The 19,166-nt window shown below is 45.5% G+C and overlaps 1 protein-coding gene across 1 annotated transcript in view; it reads left to right on the top strand.

Moving 5' to 3' along the window:
* Nucleotides 1–19,166, top strand: part of LOC143924947 (uncharacterized) — a 38,758-nt gene that overhangs the window by 7,897 nt on the left and 11,695 nt on the right. Inside the window, exons 2-4 of the mRNA XM_077449486.1 lie at nucleotides 8,532–8,599; nucleotides 10,870–11,280; nucleotides 14,310–14,350. Of these exons, the coding sequence (XP_077305612.1) occupies nucleotides 8,532–8,599; nucleotides 10,870–11,280; nucleotides 14,310–14,350 (520 nt within the window). The remainder of the gene's footprint in view (nucleotides 1–8,531; nucleotides 8,600–10,869; nucleotides 11,281–14,309; nucleotides 14,351–19,166) is intronic.

The following is a 19,166-nucleotide window of genomic DNA, read 5'->3' as shown; positions in this document are numbered from 1 at the left end:
CTAATTGCCAGATCATTCCCAATGTGGGCCTCGCTTCGGGAGTCACATGACATTCCAAAGGCGGAATTCTTTCGATACCTCCAACTTCAACACTGGCTCATCTCAGTGCATCAAATTTCCTCATATCCATTCCAAAAAACGTAATTTGAACACACCTGCCTACATTCGCCAGGATCCTTGGGCCTAATTTCAGCCCTCTATGCTTCTCTGAATAACCATTCTTCGTCCACCCCTCTCTCCTATGTAACTCAGTGGGAACAAGACTTGACAACTGAGATAGACTTGGTGGATTGGAGCAGAGCCTGGTCTTCTGTGTCAAAATACTCATTTAAAACAGCTACCTTGGAGGCGACATATGGTGCGATTCTGTTGCTCTTGGGTTCCTGCTTGCACTGTGCATGCCAATCCATCCTATACTGACTGCTGTTTCCGGGGCTGTGGCAATCGGGGTGACTTTGTTCACACATGGTGGACGTGCCCTAGACTGACTAGTTTCTGGTTCCAAGTTTTTTGCTTCCTATTCACTTTATTCCACCTCCCCATACAAAGAGAAGACAAGTTTGCCCTGCTACACTGCTTATTTCTGGACCTGTTTTCCTACCAATGGAAGCTCGCTTCCTACCTAATTTTGTCAGCCAAGAGAACGATTGCCCAAGCTTGGAAGAAACAATCTGTTCCCTTACAGGGGGTAAGAGATCGCATGACTGTGTTGATTAGGGGCGGATCCAGAGTCTAGTCTTGGGAGGGGCACTGCTAGAAAATATGATTGTCACTTGCCACGTCACTTGCCACACACTGCGCATTGTCACTTGCCACGTCATTTGCCACACACTCCGGATTGTCACTTGCCACACACTGCGCATTGTCACTTGCCACGTCATTTGCCACACACTGCACATTGTCACTTGCCACATCACTTGTAACCAAATGCGGATTGTCACTTGCCACATGACCTGCCACACATTACGGATTGTCACTTGCCACACTTTGCAGATTGTCACTTGCCCCTTCGCCTGCCACACATTGCGGATTGTCACTTGTCCCTTCACCTGCCACACATTGCGGATTGTCACTTGCCACGTAGCCTGCCACACATTGCGCATTGTCGCTTGCCACGTAGCCTGCCACACATTGCGGATTGCCACTTGCCACGTAGCTTGCCACAGGTTGCGGATTGCACAAAACGACATACCTGTAGGCCATTTTGTGCAATAACCAGCGAAGACGTGCGTGCTGATTGGCCACCCACGATCGCTCCCCACAGAGATAGAACAGTGGTCTGCAAATGTCAACAAGGCAGACTGTCAGAGATAAGCAGAGTGATCCTGCTAACCAGGAACACAGATCACTCTGTTCATATAGGGAGTCCATCCCCCACACAGTTAGCAAGCACCCCCTAGGCACACAATTAACCCTTTGATCAACCCATGAATTGTTAACCCCTTCCCTGCCAGTGTCATTAGTACCGTGACAGTGCATATTTTTTAGCACTGATCACTATTAGTGTCACTGGTCCCCAAAAATTGTCAAAAGTGTCAGTTAGGTGTCCGATCTCTCCGCTGCAATGTTGCAGTACTACTAAAAATCACTGATTGCCACCATTACTAGTAAAAAATAATTAAATATAAATGCCATAAATCTAGTTTGTAGACGCTATGAATTTTGCGCAAACCAATTAATATACATTGGTATTATTGGTATTTTTTTTTTTCAAAAAATATGGAGCAGACTACATATTGGCCTAAACTGAGGAAGCAATATTTTTTTATAGCAAAAGCAAAAAATATATATATATATATTTTTTAATAAATTTTTGCTCTTTTTCTGTTTATATCGCAAAAAATAAAAAAAACGCAGAGATGATCAAATGCCACCAAAAGAAAGCTATATTTGTGGGAAAAAAAGGACACCAATTTAATTTCGGTACAGCGTATTGAGAAGATTATCAGCCAGTCAAAGTAACGCAGCGCAGGATCACAAGAAATAATCATACATAATGGCACACATGTATTTTGCTATTTGTCACATAACATGATTCATTCATACTTTTACTCATGTTTAGGCAATTCTTTTGGTACTCTGGTGAGGGGAGGGGTCCCATGCAGGAGCAATGGAGTGGAGATGGATGGGATGGATGGATCCAGTATTCTATTTACTCTGTAGACTGCAGCACTGCACAAGCCGGTGGAGAAGATGGAGGAGGTGGGTGGAGCTAAAACTAATTTAGGGGCGGCGGAGCGGAGGCCTGTAGCGTGGACAAGATGGAGGGGGGAGCTGGGTGCCGGTGGGTGGGACCAACACAGTCAGGAGCGGACTCCAGAACTAAGAATGCTGGCGCTCTGCGTCACAGACTGTGTCACTGTGCTGGATGCTGGACATGTTAGTTTTTTTGGGGAACAACAGCGGTGGTGGTTGGAAGCTATTATCACAGTCACTGGCATTACTACATTAGGCACACAACATTGACTCGGCTCCTCGCTCTCCCTGCCTGCCTAATGCTGGTGACCTGTTCTCCAGGCTCCACCAGCAGCTCCGCTCAGTCTGTGCCTGTCTCCTCTCCCTCCCACGTGACTCACTCTGTGACTGACCGTGACGTCCCTCGTTGCTAGATGCCAGGCGGCCCAGGCGTTAGCAACGAGTGCAGGAGAGAGGCTCCACCCACCGCTGTTCCTCCTCCTGGTATCTGTCAGTGCTGGGCGTAACTACAAGTCTCTCTCTCTCCGCGCCGCTGATCAGGTTTATGTGAGAGAGAGAGACTTGGGCAGAGGAGGCAGCGGCACGGCAGCGCAGACAGTCGCAGAGCAAGTGAGAATGTGACAATGACATGTCACTGTCACAGCTACTATTTCGGGGGGGGGCAATTGCCCTGTTGCCCCCCGGATCCGCCGGTGGCGTTGATGCTTAACAAATAGATATCCAGCATCCTCAACGACACTCATGCTAAGTTTCTGAAAGTTTGGGAACCATGGCTGTCTTATGCTTTCATATTTCTGGGCCCTTACCTCTCCCCCTCTCTAGGCCTCTAAATTGGGCCCTTCTTCCCCTCTAGCTTTCCTCATCCTCTCCCTGGCTTCCCACTAATTAGGTGTGACTTCTCACTTTCTTTAGCGCCACCTTTCTGCCTACCTTCCTTTTCTGATCTCTCTCTTCTTTGATCTGTATAGGCTATAAGTTGCACCATTGCATTGGGACACCCCCTTATTGTAGGGAACCTCCCCAGGATCCCTTGGTCCTCATGGCATTATGAAAAGGTCTATCTCATGTTGTTACATTAGTTTTCATTTTATGCTGCTGCAGTTTACCTAACTATTGTCACCACTGTCAATGCTAGCCCCTGTGTGGGTGGAACAACAGAATATCAGCTACTTATTAAAATGAATAAAAATTATTGAAACAGAAAGAGAATTATGGGGTATTAAAAAAAAACCTTATACTCATCGATCAATCCCATGCTGAATCTGTCCTCCGCTGCTTCTGCACTAAGAACTGAGACTGTTAGTCATAGCTCTCTGCTCTACCCCTGCTTACTAGAGCGCTGGGCTGGTGAGGGGAGGGACTAGCTGGCTCAGAGACTCCGCTGAGGGGCTGACCCAGCTGCCGGTTCAGGCATCTGGGTGGATCCTGTAAAGTCGTGATCTTTCCCCAGCCTGGACAACTGAGTGACATCATCTGACAGGAGGCTTTAATGACTAAAAATGGGTCAAGGAGTGCAGAATGAACTGCACTCCTGTGATCCAGGGTAAACATTAAAATTGAGTAAACATATGAATAACACACAAATGTCCACAGAAATGCAATCCCTTTGATTTGGTCACAAGACCATGACAAAACATGTTAGGGCGGGGTCTTCATCACATCCACCAGGAAGCACTACTGCAGTAGTCTACAAACTGTGGCCTGTTGCTTGTCTCTATCTGGCCCTTGGGGCACTATTCTTTCCACAACTGACATTAGTGATGGGGCACTATTCCTCCCACTGACACCAAGGATGGGGTGTCATTCCTCCCACTGATATCAACAATAGGGCACTATTCCTTCTACTAAAACCAATGATGGGGCATTGTTTATTTCCACTGATGCTTGGGCATTTTCTCCACTGGCCACAGTCCACCCCCCCCCCCTAAAGTCTGAAGGACGGTACACCGGCCCTTTGTTTAGAAAGTTTGGAGACCCTGCACTACTGGATTGCTGGAAACAGGTCGAGCCGAGGTCCAACGACTTAAAAGGGAACTGTACCTCTATTGTGGCAAGCAATTTAACTGATGCACTGCTTGTGGAGTGCACCTTTTTGTGAGTGTACATCTTCATTTCATTAATAAATAGTCCTTGTTTTCATAATGTTAAAACACTATGTTAGTTTCCTTCATTTGAGTGGAGGGGCCCATGGTGAGTGGCGGTGATTCACACAAAATCCAAGATAGAGATCTCCAGAAGGGAAGACTATAAGGGCCCTGGGAACAGACCCCTTAAAGGGGAATGTGAATAAATGTCACCAGCACCCCACACATTCCTCAAACAGGTCCAAAGCTTTATTTTGTGGTCACATGGTGGTACATACAAAGGCAACGTTTCAAAGCCACGCAGGACCCCTTCATTAGGCACACATTAAACCCTTTGATCTCCCTAGATGTTAACCCCTTCCCAGCCAGTGTCATTAGTACAGTGACAGTGTATATTTTTAGCACTGATCTCTGTATTGGTGTCACTGGATTCCCCCCCGTGTCAGTAAGTGTCAGATTGGCCGCCACACTGTCACAGTCCCACCATAAATTGCTGATCACCACCATTAGTAGTATACAAAAAAAAATAATCCAGTATATATCCAATATATAACCAAACAATATACACAAATTTTGTTTTCCCAAAGATATGTAGCAGAATACATTTTGGCCAAAATTTCTGAAGTATGTTTGTTTTTTGGATATGATTTATAGCAGAAAGTAGAAAGTTTTTTTTTTTTTCAAAATTTTGAGTCTTTTTTTGTTTATATCGTAAAAAAAATAAAAAAACCCAGTGGTGATCAAAAACAACCAAAAGAAATCTCTATTTATGTGAAAAAAATTATTCCATCGTTGGGAGTTTTTCAGTCAGGCTGCGGGATGTACAGTTTGTATATGGGGCCAACACCTATAGCAAGGGCATTATTCAACTTAAGTCAAAGTTCTGCAGTTCATTTTTATCTATAGGTGCTCCTCTTTTGGTAGGGGCGAACCAACTACATATACATATAATTTTTTGTTTGTTTTTTTGGTTAGAGTAAAAAAAACTTTAGTATCCCTATTAGGGTGTTTTTTTTTTATAAATCTGTGGCCCTGTTGGGGTTGATTTACACCCACTGCCATGTTATATCTCTAAAGTTTTCTAAAGGCGTATTCACACTAGTGCTTGGCAGGGCATTAAAACCCTGTGGTTGATTTGCACTTTTACTGCCCCCCAACTGCACCACCAATCGCTACCCTCTTCAGCTGCAGGGACTTCGTGCTTGCAGCAGGAATTTTGCCCTCTGTTGCACTACACTGAAAGCCCCACAACACATATGGTTGCGGCACTAGTGCCGTGTTCAAGAGGTTAAAGCAGACAACGGGGATACAAGGCCTCCTCACTGCCTGTCAAATGCTCTCTAAAGAGCAATCCAAGTGTGGATCACTCTTTAGAGAGCAAACTAGTGTAAACAAGTCCTTATGCTGAGATCTTCGCCATTAAATTCCCAGCTCTGCCCATTAGCTGAGGAATGAATTTTTCTTTTTTTTGTACTGTAACACTGTGCAGTGTTGCTGTTATGCAGAACTGTATTTGGTCACAAGATGGCAGTGCTCTGCAATTTAGATCTCACGCAACCCATACAGGAATGCTGGGGACACTGGGAGGACTTGTATGCTGTAAGCAGGATTCTTTCATCCAGATTAGCTGAAGCTCAACTAGACAGCTTAAGAGGACTGGTAAGGGGGCAGGAGCAATTAAAAAGGAAAAAGCTCAGAAATATGGGAGTAGATGGGAGAGAGACCAGACATGAAAGAGAGCAGAGTGGATCTATGTGGGCCCAGGTCAGATCAGGCACAGACAGAAAGTCAGAAAAGCTCATCAACCTGAGGCAGGTTAGTGGAGCATGTGGGCAGATGAACCAGTCATCACCATCTTCACAGCCTTACCCATGAAGGACAAAGTAGGTCCCCCTCTAACAGGAAGGTCATCTCTTCGCCCTGCTGCACTATAGGACCAGGTGAGAGGGTTCCTAACCATACAACGCCGCCATTGTGTCTGTTGTATCCAGTTGCTTGGGTTAAGAACAGTTAACAGTACTGGCCTCTACCTTAAAGCACAGGTGCTATAGCCCATCCAGTGCTGCACCTTACCACATATAACTGCCTATATTAACACTGTCTGCAGGATATCAGAGACTACCCCTTTTGCTATCTCTTCAGGCAGGAATCCTGTACACGCTTCCTCCCGGGCTCAAGTCATCCAAGGAAGGAACTAGATTCTCAAGTCCAGTTTTCAATTACAAGGGACACACTTCTGCCAAATTCCATCTCCTCCCCTCCCTCCTTTTTTTCTGCTAAAGCAACCTCTGCAGGTCATCTGATGTCCTTAAAAATGACTCTTGGCACTACTTTTGCCTATTCAAGGGGAGCCCTGTTGGCTACTTTACCATCCCTTGGGTTTCTCTGTTCCTTCTCAAAGAGACGACATCCCTTTTGTGCACCAACATATGGGCCCCAACTATCCGGCTGAAGAGTCTTCCACATATTTATGGAACATCATTTACTTGCCTAAATTTCAGTTAAACCCTGACTCTAATCTCTGAGAGGCTGCAAATGAGCTAGCCCTGTGTTCTGTTCTTCTTTTCATTTGCTCACTTGGGGAAATGCTCTCAGTTTGGGAACTAACATTTAAATCTTCCTGAAGCACGGGTGGGCGTGGCTTAAAGTGTTATTATATTGTGTTATATTGCCTTTTCTCTGTGGTGTTTTGCCATTTGAAAGATTCAGCCAATTGTTTCCCTTCGCCTGTTGACTTCAATACAAGTCAAACCTACCCCACCAGTGTGTGTGTGTGTATTTATCCTTTTTGTGCAAGTCAGTGAGTCATCTGGCCAAGATATTTTGGTGGTGTCAGCAGGGATAGCACTCTGCTCGGGGCTCGGTAGTGAACAGGGTACCCAGAATACTCAGCGGCTCCTGAGGAGGTAACGCTACAGTACTTTGTATACAATAGTGCATATAGTTCTATGGCAGGAAGGCAAAGCTAAACTAAGGGTATACAGTTGTCACTTAATAAAATGATCCTTTAAAATATATTTTTAAAGTGTAACTGCACCTCTCCATAGAACATATGATATGAAAGTAAGATGGTGGAATAATGCATTCTGCAAATGGTATGTGCCATTGCTCTTGTTCCGTTATGCCTGTGCAGGCTTGTGAGGTATCCAGTATTCAAATATTACCCACTGCTGTAGGGGAATGGCTGTCTACAAAATACTGCTGATCTCAATGAAAGATGCTCAGTATGGCAACATCAGTGTTTACCAGTTCTGGGACAAAGTCATCTAGAGACCAGGGTGTACATGGCTAACTGCGCCCCCCACCCCCCCCAAAAAAATGTATGAGCCTTATGTGTCAAGAAAACCCCCCCCCCCCCCCCAAAAAAAAACACTGAGCACTAATCTGAATGCTTACCATCTAAGCATAAATTCCCACAGTACAAAGCTGCCCCCCTGCTGAAATCGCCCCTCCCAGCACAAATCTTTGCCCCCCCCCCATCCCCCAAATCCACACAAATGCCCCATCCCCAAAAAAGTCACCACTCCCAGCACAAATCCTCTACCACCTTAAATTTCCCCTCTGAGTACACATCCTCTCTCTCTCCCAAACCACCCCCCTCCCCAGCACAAATCCATCCCCCAAATCCACACTACTAGCTCAAACCCCCCTTAAATTTCCCCTCCTAGCACAATTCCCCCCACTCCCCAAACAAAAATGTCCCCTCCCAGCATAATTCTCCTTCCCCCTTCACCATATCTACTCTTCTAGCACAACCCTCCCCCTTCCTTCTAGCACAAATCTTCTTCCCCCACCCCCTCCCTCCCAACACAAATCCCCCTAAATTACCCCTCCCAGCAATCATTACCCTTTGCCGCCCCCCAAATTGCCCCTCTCAACACTAATCCTCTCCTCCACAATCTCCTTGCAGTGCACCCCCACCTCACATGAAACCATAGTGCCCAGGGCAGCCACCCCTCCTGCCCACCCCTTGTCCCGGCCCTGGTGCCTACAGATCCCCATTTGTAAAGTTTTGCATTCGATTTTACAAGTGCTCCTAGAACATGCACAAATATAACTGAACAAGATGCTCTACGACTGGATCAAAAATATTTTCAAAGTTCGAAACATTATCACTTTGCCTTTCGTTATCAATGGTGCTACTCTTTATCGGACGTGCACAGTGACCCTTGTCCAAGAGGTGACATTATTTAATAACCCAATGAGACGGCAGGACCGGCAATATGTGACATCTGTTTTTTCTTTTCACAGATGGATGCAGATGAGAATATGGGAGGAGGCGGCTTCAAGAAATTCAAGAAACGTGAAAGGAAAAATCGATAAGTATTTATGATTAACTCTTCTTGCCTGAGCTGAAAGCAGTGCTACAGTACCCAAATGGGCAAGGGTGGGGGGGGGTGCAAAATATTCACTGCAGTGATCTCACCCCCTTTCACACCATCAACTCCCCCTATCCTCTGCCCCCTTCATATTATAACCCCCCCCTCAACAGCACCGTCTCCCTTCAAATCACCCCCCTATGCACTACCCCCCTTCACCTCCCCCACTCAGTACTGCTCTACCTTTACATCACCCCCTACTGCACTGCCCCCCCTTTACATCGCCCTTCTACAGCACTGCCCCACCACATCACAAATTCCTCCCCCCACAGTAGTGTTCTCTGCCCTCTTCACATCACCCCCCATAGCACTGCTCCCTTTACATCCACCCACAGCACTGCCCCCCTTTACATCCACCCACCGCCCCCCTTTACATCACCCCCCTACAGCACTGCCCCCTCTCACATCACAAACCCCCCCTCCAAAGTAGTGTGCTCTGCCCTCTTTACACCCCCCCCCCACATTACTACCCCTTTACATCATTGCCCAAAGCTCTGCCCCTCCCATTTACATTACTCCCCTCCCACAACACCACCTCCCTTTCACATCACACCCTCCCCCAACAGTAGTGTGCTCTGCCCTCCTGACATCCAGCTACCTCCTCCAGTAATGCTCCCTTTCACATCATCCCCCCCTCCCATACCCATAGTAGTGTCCTTTGCCCCGCTTCATTCTCCTAGACAGACCGGAGAACGTGGAGTGGGAGCTCCCAATGGTTACATTTTCATATTAACCAGTAGGTGATTGGTTGCTAGGACTGCCTAGTGTCCTAGCAACCAACCACCTGCTGGTTAGTCTGGAAAGTTAATTTGTACAGTTCCCGCTCCTCTGCCTTATCCAATGCTGTGCTGTGCTTTTCACACTCAGTTCATTACTATCCTGCCTCCCGCTCTCCACTCTCAAAGCTGCTAAATGGCGCAGCCGTGGGTCCGGATGGGACAGTGGCTTGGTTCCGACCTGGACTGCTGTCCTCCGTTTAGCGATGCTTGGTATAAAATATTATTTATTTTAAACAGCATTTCTCAAACAGGGTTCCTGTATAAGTTTCTGGGGGTTCATTGAGCTGTGGTATGTTGGGCTCCCATTTGATAGTTCCTGCAGAGTTACAGGACCAAAGCCACTTGGCAAAGCCAGCAGTTTGGCACCAAATATCTTTTTAGCTATCTGTATGGGTGGTATTCTTACCAACACTGTCAAGTTTGCATTCTTCCCACTGATCACCAAAAGTAAGAGGCATTTTTGCTATTGACCCCAAAAAATTGGTTTTAGTAATGGCTCGCTGAGACCTGAAAATAATTGTAGGGGTTCCTCTGGGGTAAAAAAAAAAAAAAAAAAGATGAGCAAGACTGCTTTGAACTATCTTATTCCTTGAGTTTAAAATAATTGTAGAGTTACTGTATCTAGTGATACACCAGGAGCCACTGGTAACTGGTTACCCCTATTTCTGCACAGCCAAGCAACACACATTTTCCACTTGTCTCCAGACACAATAATTCAGTCTCTGAACTTGTTTTTATTTAGGGATAACAACTTGGATAGGGTAAAGGGGTTATGGGTTGACCAAAAACAATGTAAAGGGACAACTTCCTTCCTCTTTACAAATGGGGATTCTGGACTGTTTTTCTTCCTTGACCCCCTCAGTAGCATGAGTAGCAAAAAGTCCCTTGAAGACTAAGAGCTCTTTGTCCCCTTTAGAAATATAGCACAACGCGTTGCAAACTGCATACAGGAGTGTCCCCAACTCCACTGCCTGCAGGTACTAAAAGCACTCCTGGCTGCTTGTCTACCAACCCACCTTTAGGATCTTCCTAAACCAGCCCAAGCCCCAGCCTGGAGGCAGAGCCCCCCAGAACCTCCCAGGCCACTGACAGCCTCCTCAGCACTCGATCTTCCACCCAACTCCCCTGCTGGCCAGGCTATGTCATATTTAAGGGCTGATACATCCACCCGGCCAGGACATTCTGCCTGGGGATTGGTCAGACTCCCTTAAGCATGCAGATCAGGTCTTCCTGGAATCCACCCCCTAACTTCCAGAAGCTTCCCCAAGCTTCCAGATCCAGGGGGAGGTTCCAGCCTGACCTACAGTAACCCAACCAATTTGATGACTCATATATTTTACCATGAGTCATAACATAATTTTGCCTACACTTGCACAAGTAGCAAACTAGAGGGAAACTTTGATGTTTACAGAGGTGATTTTCCCTTTACAGGATTAAAACACCCTCAGATAAGCCAGAGGATGATGAAAACCATAAGGTGGAGTCAGCCATATCCATTACAGATATCATCAACCAGGCACACCAGACACCATCACGATCCATTTTGGAAAATGATAACTTGGGAGGCAACAAAGAGGACAGGGGTGATGAAGGGGTAAAAGCTGATGCCAACGCAGAAGAGGTCAACGAAGGTGACAAGGCAGGAGAGGAGAATGCCGAAGAGGTGAATGCTTCAGAAGGAGCTGGGCCAAACGACTCAATGGACGTCAATGAGCTGACGACAACGTTGGATATCCCAGAAGGGAAAGGCAAAGCAGGGCCAACTCCCAGGAAAGCTCCAAGATTTAAACAGAGAAAGTCCAAAGAGTTTAAAAGCAAACCTCCAAAAAGAGGAGTTTTAGGGTAAGAAAAAAAAAAAGTGTATGCTTCAAGGTGTTTTTTTTAAGGAAACACATAGAAGTATTTTAAGGTATGCATTTTTCATAGTGTTTGTATGTTTTTGTTTTGTGTGTCTCTGTCTGTTAGTTACATTTAAATTGAACCTGTGGTTTGCCTACGCTTATCAATTATACTGATTACATACATGCCAACTATTCCAGATTTACTAGGGCAGTCCTTCACAGTAACTCAAAAAGGCACGCGTTTCATGAATCTGAGATGAGAATACAGTGGTGTGAAAAAGTGTTTGCCCCCTTCCTCATTTCCTGTTCCTTTGCATGTTTGTCACACTTAAGTGTTTCGGAACATCAAACCAATTTAAACAATAGTCAAGGACAACACAAGTAAACACAAAATGCAATTTGTAAATTAAGGTGTTTATTATTAAAGGTGAAAAAAAATCCAAACCATCATGGCCCTGTGTGAAAAAGTGATTGCCCCCTAAACCTAATAACTGGTTGGGCCACCCTTAGCAGCAACAACTGCAACCAAGCGTTTGCGATAACGTGCAATGAGGCTTTTACAGCGTCCTGGAGGAATTTTGGCCCACTCATCTTTGCAGAATTGTCCTAATTCAGTTACATTAGAGGGTTTTCGAGCATGAACGGCCTTTTTAAGGTCATACCACAACATCTCAATAGGATTCAGGTCAGGACTTTGGCTAGGCCACTCCAAAGTCTTCATTTTGTTTTTCTTCAGCCATTCGGTGGTGGACTTGCTGGTGTGTTTAGGATCATTGTCCTGCTGCAGAACCCAAGTTCGTTTCAGCTTGAGTACACGAACAGATGGTCGGACATTCTCCTTCAGGATCTCTTGGTAGACAGCAGAATTCATAGTTCCTTTTATCACGGCAAGTCTTCCAGGTCCTGAAGCAGCAAAACAGCCCCAGACCACCACACTACCACCACCATATTTTACTGTTGGTATAATGTTCTTTTTATGAAATGCAGTGTTCCTTCTACGCCAGATATACTTGGACACACACCTTCCAAAGAGTTCCACTTTTGTCTCATCGGTCCACAGAATGTTGTCCCAAAAGTCTTGGGGATCATCAAGATGTGTTGTGGAGAAATTGAGACGAGCTTTGATGTTCTTTTTTGCTCAGCAGTGGTTTTCTCCTTGGAACTCTGCCATGCAGGCCATTTTTGCCCAGTCTTTTCCTGATGGTGGAGGCATGAACGCTGACCTTAACTGAGGCAAGTGAGGCCTGCAGTTCCTTGGACGTTGTTGTGGGGTCTTTTGTGACCTCTTGGATGAGTCGTCGCTGCGCTCTTGGGGTAATTTTGGGAGGCCGGCCACTCCTGGGAAGGTTCACCACTGTTCCATGTCTTCGCCATTTGTGGATAATGGCTCTCACTGTGGTTCGCTGGATTCCCAAAGCTTTGGAAATGGCTTTATAACCCTTTCCAGACTGATAGATCTCAATGACTTTCTTTCTCAATTGTTCCTGAATTTCTTTGGGTCTCGGCATGATGTGTAGCTTTTAAGGATCTTCTGGTGGACCTTACTGTGTCAAGCAGCTCCTATTTAAGTGATGCCTTGATTGTGAACAGGTGTGGCAATAATCAGGCCTGGGTGTGGCTAGAGAAATTGAACTCAGGTGTGGACAACCACAGTTATAGTATGTTTTAACAAGGGGGGCAATCACTTTTTCACACAGGGCCATGATGGTTTGGATTTTTTTTCACCTTTAATAATAAACACCTTCATTTACAAATTGCATTTTGTGTTTACTTGTGTTGTCCTTGACTATTGTTTAAATTGGTTTGATGTTCCGAAACACTTAAGTGTGACAAGCATGCAAAGGAACAGGAAATGAGGAAGGGGGCAAACACTTTTTCACACCACTGTAGGTAGTCCTGCTTATTTAGGGGTGAGGTATGGTGGGACCAGGGCTTTTTTTCAGCAGGAACTAGGGGGAACTCAGTTCCACCACCACTGGCTCGAGTCTTCTGCTCCCTGCTCACCAATATCATTTGGTAACACTGAAGTCCAGCTTCTGCATTTACAAGTGATAGCTTATCTCCCAGTAGCTCCCACAGGTCAGATATCCTGTGCAGATCCCACTGAGTGTCAGACAGGGAAAAGGGAGATACAGGTGCCCAGGGTTCAATGCAGTCATGGACAGGAAAGGGTGCGTGGTAGACATGTGCGAATAGTTTCGTACGAATTTCAAATTCGCACGAATTTCCCTAAATTCGTACATTTGGGAGGATCCGAAATACGAATTGCCATGCGTCCCAATTTTGTACGAAATAGGAACTTTTGTTTACGAATCCCCAGGAGGAAGTCAGCACAGCACAGGGATGGTGGGAGCCCCTCATCTAACGAAAATTCGTATTTCGGATAGGAAATTCTTCAACGGAATTTAGGATTAAAACTAAACTTCCATCAGCATCGACTGGAGGAAAATCCTATTTTTCTATCCATCTGAGGAGCGGATCGGATGAACACGGACAGATGGTATGTGTTCGTCCAATCCCCCATAGAGGCGAATGGAGAGCCGACAGGGCGGTCCCTGCACAGTGAGCAGGGACCGCCCTGTTTTCTGCCGCCTCAGCGGGGACAACGGAGCGATCCCGGCTGAGCAAGCGGATCATCACAGGGCGGATCATTACTGATCCGTCCCATGTGAAAGGGGCCTTAGGGCCCATTTGGCATTGTTATAATTTTTCCCCTAGCTCCATCACTGTCAGTAAAGTTTAATTGGTTAGCAATGTGGGTTTAATTTCCACATGACCATTGCTGTTTCCTCCCACAATATAAAAAAAACATAGATATTGACCACTAGTGTGTGTATGTGTGTGAGACTCTAGTAGGGACAACAGAGTGTGAGCTCCTCAGGGGCGGGGCCTAATTGAAAATTATCCATGTACTCTAAACAGAGGATTAGGTGGTGCAATATAAATGGATAAATTATCAGACCTATTTCTAAATTGTTTTTTTTTTTTTCATTTTTATTACTCACACTGGTTTCTGTTTTCTTAAACTAGTTTTGGAGACGAAATTCCAGGGATGGATGGACTAGGAACAGGTGAGATATGCAAAATCTGTACTTTAAAAATGTAAAGGGAGGCTGTGATGTAAAGGGGACTGTACTATAAAAGGGGCACTGTAATATAAAGAGGGGCCTGTGCTTTAAAGGGGGGCTGAGGACAGACTCTGCGAAAGTAAAATTTAAAAATCTTCTTCTAATTTGCTAAACAACCTCTGTAATAAACATAGACTGGTTTATTTAGATATAACATGACTTGTAAACTTAATGTACACTATATTACCAGTAAGTATTGGGACGCCTGCTTTTACACGCACATGAACTTTAATGGCATCCCAGTCTTAGTCAGTAGGGTTCAGTATTGCGTTGGCCCACCCTTTGCAGCTATAACAGCTTCAACTCTTCTGGGAAGGCCGTCCACAAGGTTTAGAACTGTGTCTATGGGAATGTTTTACCATTCTTCCAGAACTGTATTTGTGAGGTCAGGCACTGATGAGGACGAGAAGGCCTGGCTCGCAATCTCTACTATAATTCATCCCATAGGTGTTCTTTTGGGTTGAGGTCAGGACTGGGAGTGTTTGACCATTCTTCTACCATTCCCCAAACTCACTCATTCATGTCTTTATGGACCTTGCTTTGTACACTGGTCCAAATCATTTGGTGGAGGGGGGATTATGATGTGGGATTGTTCCTCGGGAATTGGGCTTGGCCCCTTAGTTCAAGTGAAGAGAACGCTTAAGGCATCAGCATACCAAGACATTTTGGACAATTTCATTCTCCCAACTTTATGGGAACAGTTTGGGGATGGCCCCTTCCTGTTCCAACATGACTGCGCATCAGTGCACAAAGCAAGGTCCATAAAGACATGGGTGAGCGAGTTTGGCGTGGAGGAACTTGACTGGCCTGACCTCAACTCGATAGAACACCCTTTAGAAGAATGGTCAAACACTCCCATAGACACACTCCTAAACCTTGTGGACGACCTTCCCAGAAGAGTTGAAGCTGTTATAGCTGGGTGGGTCAACTCAATATTGAACCCTACAGACCCCATACACACAGTTGGAAATTCCAGCGGAAAAAGTCAGATCGGATTATGTGTGGGCTCTATCTGTATTTTTCTGTTGGAATTTCTGATGGAAAAAGTTTGAGAGCTGGATCTAAAGCCTCATACACACGATCGGACTTTGTACAAACTTTCCCGTGGACTTTTGTACAAAGGGTGTTGCCCGTAAGTTTGTATTGCACACACACGATCTGACTTTTTAGGCAACAAACACAAACGTAGTGACGTTTCAATGTACTGACGACACTTTAAAAGAGGACGTTCAGTTACTCCAGCGCCACCTTTGGTCAACTTCTGTATTGTTGCACAAAGCAAGGTCCATAAAAACATGGATGAGCGAGTTTGGGGTGGAGGGACTTGACTGGCCTTCACAGAGTGCGCAACCTGATAGAACACCTTTGGGATAAATTGGAGCGGAGACTGTGAGCCAGGCCTTCTCGTTCAGGATCAGTGTCTGACATCACAAATGCGATTTTTGCGGAATGGTCAAACATTCCCGTAGACACTCTCCTAAACCTTGTGGACAGCTTTCCCAGAAGAGTTGAAGCTGTTATGGCTGCAAAGGGTGGGCCAACTGAATATTGAACCCTACGGACTAAGACTGGGAGGCCATTAAAGTTCATGTGCGTGTTTAAAGCAGGTGTACCAATACTTTTGGTTATATAGTGTATCTTTCCTATACACTCCTGTTATTATATAGACGTTCGCCATCAGATGACATCACCTGTAGACGTTTGGCCTGTCACAAAACTTTGCATACCCCAACTGAAGAATTTGGTAAACTGGACAGCAGTGAGGATTTTTGTCTCCTAGATCCATTGTTGTATTCTTTGCTGATAAAATGCGCAGCGGGTAAGAGGATTTTTGTTAAAAATAAGCTCCTTATCCCTCCCATGCATCTCCCCATAGACAAGAAAATAAGGATTAGTGCCATCGGAACATGATGACGAGAGAGCATAATCCCGATTTACTTACCTAATAAAATTAAATGTGTATTAACCTCTTACTGCCCGGGCGTTTTGCAAGATGAATCCGCTAGCTGGTAAACCTCCCCAGATATTTACCGTATATGAGAAAGAGGGACATCGCTTAGCATAAAGCACGTAGACAAAAAAGATCGCTCGCCACACACCAAGTTACATAGAAAATTAAGAATTAATATTCAGAAAATGATTGGTTGAACCCAAGTGTGTGTGTTTTTTTCCCCCCACCAATACGTTTCGTTTACACCGGCTTTTCATAATAACAAATATAATACTTTAGAGGTTAAAGCAGGGTTTCTCAACCAGGGTTCTGTGGAACTCAATGGTTCCTCCAGAGGTTGTTCGGGGGTTCCATGAGCAATTTCTGCCTCTCAGATACACTATATTATCAAAAGTTTTGGGACACCTGCCTTCACACGCACGAGCTTTAATGGCATCCCAGTCTTCGTCCGTAGGGTTCAATATTGAGTTAGCCCACACTTTGCAGAAATAACAGCTTCAACTCTTCTGGGAGGGCCGTCCACAAGGTTTAGGAGTGTGTCTATAGGAATGCTTGACCATTCTTCCAGAATTGCATTTGTGAGGTCAGGCACTGATGTTGGATAAGAAGGCCTGGCTTGCAGTCTCCGCTCTAGTTAATCCCAAAGTTGTACTATCGAATAGAGGTTGGGACCGTTTGAAGGCCAGTCAAGTTCCTCCACTCCAAACTCTCTTCTCTATGTCTTTATGGAGCTTGCTTTGTGCACTGGTCCAAATCATTTGGTGGAGGGGGGATTATGGTGTGGGGTTGTTTTTCAGGGGACCTTGGACCTTTAGGGCACTATGGACCTTGCTTTGTGCACTGGTGCACAGTCATGTTGGAACAGGAAGGGACCATCCCCCAAACTGTTCCCACAAAGTTGGGAGCATGAAATTGCCAAAACGTCTTGGTATGCTGACGCCTTAAGAGTTCCCTTCACTGGAACTAAGGGGCCAAACCCAACCCATGAAAAACAACCCCACACCACAACCCCCCCTCCCTCCACCAAATGATTTGGACCAGTGCACAAAGCAAGGTCCATAAAGACATGGATGCTCGAGTTTGAGGTGGAGGAACTTGACTGGCCTGTCTTGACCTCAACCTGATAGAACACCTTTGGGAGGTATTAGAGTGGAGACTGCAAGCCAGGTCTTCTCCTCCAACATTAGTGCCTGACAAATGCATTTCTGGAAGAATAGTCAAACATTCCCATAGACCAGTGATGGGGAAGCTTGGCACCCCACATATTTTGGAACTACATTTCCTATGATGCTCAACTACACTGCAGAGTGCATGGGCATCATGGGAAATGTAGTTCCAAAATATCTGGGGTGCCAAGGTTCGCCATCACTGCCATAGACACACTCCTAAACCTTGTGGACAACCTTCCCAGAAGAGTAAGGTGCGTGTAAAGGCAGGTGTCCCAATATTATTGACAATATAGTGTAAATTCCCATTGACTCCATTGATCTTTTTATCTGTAAGGAGGTATTTCTTCCCAATGACCACAAATGTAATGAGCTGTAGACAGGCATGTACTGGCCATTGGGACTACCGGGAGTTTCCCGGTGGGCCGATGGCTCAGTGGGCCACTCTAATGTAAGGGGGCTGGTGATGGGACACTCTGATGTAAGGGGGCTGGTGATGGGACACTCTGATGTAAGGGGGCTGGTGATGGGACACTCTGATGTAAGGGGCTGCTAATGAGACACTCTGATGTAAGGGGGTGCTGATGGGACACTCTGATGTAAGTGGGCCGGTCTGGATGAAGTCCATTGCCAAATTTCTGCCCCAGTCCAGCCCTGGCTGTAGATATAGTCATTTATAGCAAGGGTTCCCTGAGACCGGGAAATTCTTTGAAGGGTTCCTCTGTATTGCAGTGTCCAGGTTCCTAGGCCTCTTTTTTTTTTTTTTTGAGAAGAATTGATTAAATTGACAAAACGACCAAACTGAATACCAAGATTCACCCCTTCTATAGATTTCAATAGGGTTTGGGGAAAAATTCTGATTTTCCCAATATTGTAGTTCTTTCCCTAAAGTGACCACAAATCAAACCTGGACAGACTCACATCCCTCCTACTGAAAAGCATGCCAAGGCACAAAGCTAGAGCAATACATCTTAGCAGGAGAATGAAATCCAACAGCTGTATTTTATAGGATGACGCTGACACCTGGTGGTGGATTTGGTTAATGCAATAATAACATAAAAATGACATAAAGCAGCAAAGTATGTAGTCTGCATTTATTAAAGTGGTTGTAAACCCTCGGACAAAAACAAACAAACAAAAAAACCCTGCAAGACAAAGGCATAATGAGCTTGTATGCATAGCAACAAGCTCATTATGAATTACTTACCTGAGATCAAAGCCCCTGCAGACGCTTTCGAACACTGCTCCGGTGCCCGACATCGCCCCCCCCCCCCCCCGGAGTTACTTCCGGGTATCGCGGGCTCCGGCGCTGTGATTGGCAGGAGCCGCAATGACATCACTCCCACACATGCTTGCGGGAGCCGCCGGTAATGGCACAATCACTGAAGCAACGGCATGTACAGTTTGCTTCAGTGTGCAATGACATCGGCACATGCAAATACAGGGAATACCTCCTAAACTGTTCAGGTTTAGGAGATATCCAGTGTAGCTACAGGTAAGCCTTATTATAGGCTTACCTATAGCAGAAAGTGTGTTGTAAGGGTTTACAACAACTTTAAGATATGTTTGTAAGTAATTACTTCAAGGACTTGCTCACATAAGCGGCACGCGGTCGGACTTTCCGATGCAAAATGTAAATGTA

The sequence above is a fragment of the Lithobates pipiens genome, unplaced genomic scaffold, assembly GCF_037356315.1.
Source record: "Lithobates pipiens isolate NorthernLeopardFrog02 unplaced genomic scaffold, aLitPip1_a1.2 Scaffold_22, whole genome shotgun sequence".
NCBI lineage: Eukaryota > Metazoa > Chordata > Amphibia > Anura > Ranidae > Lithobates > Lithobates pipiens.
Note: the sequence above shows the minus strand (reverse complement) of the source record. Positions and strands in the feature narration are given on the sequence as shown.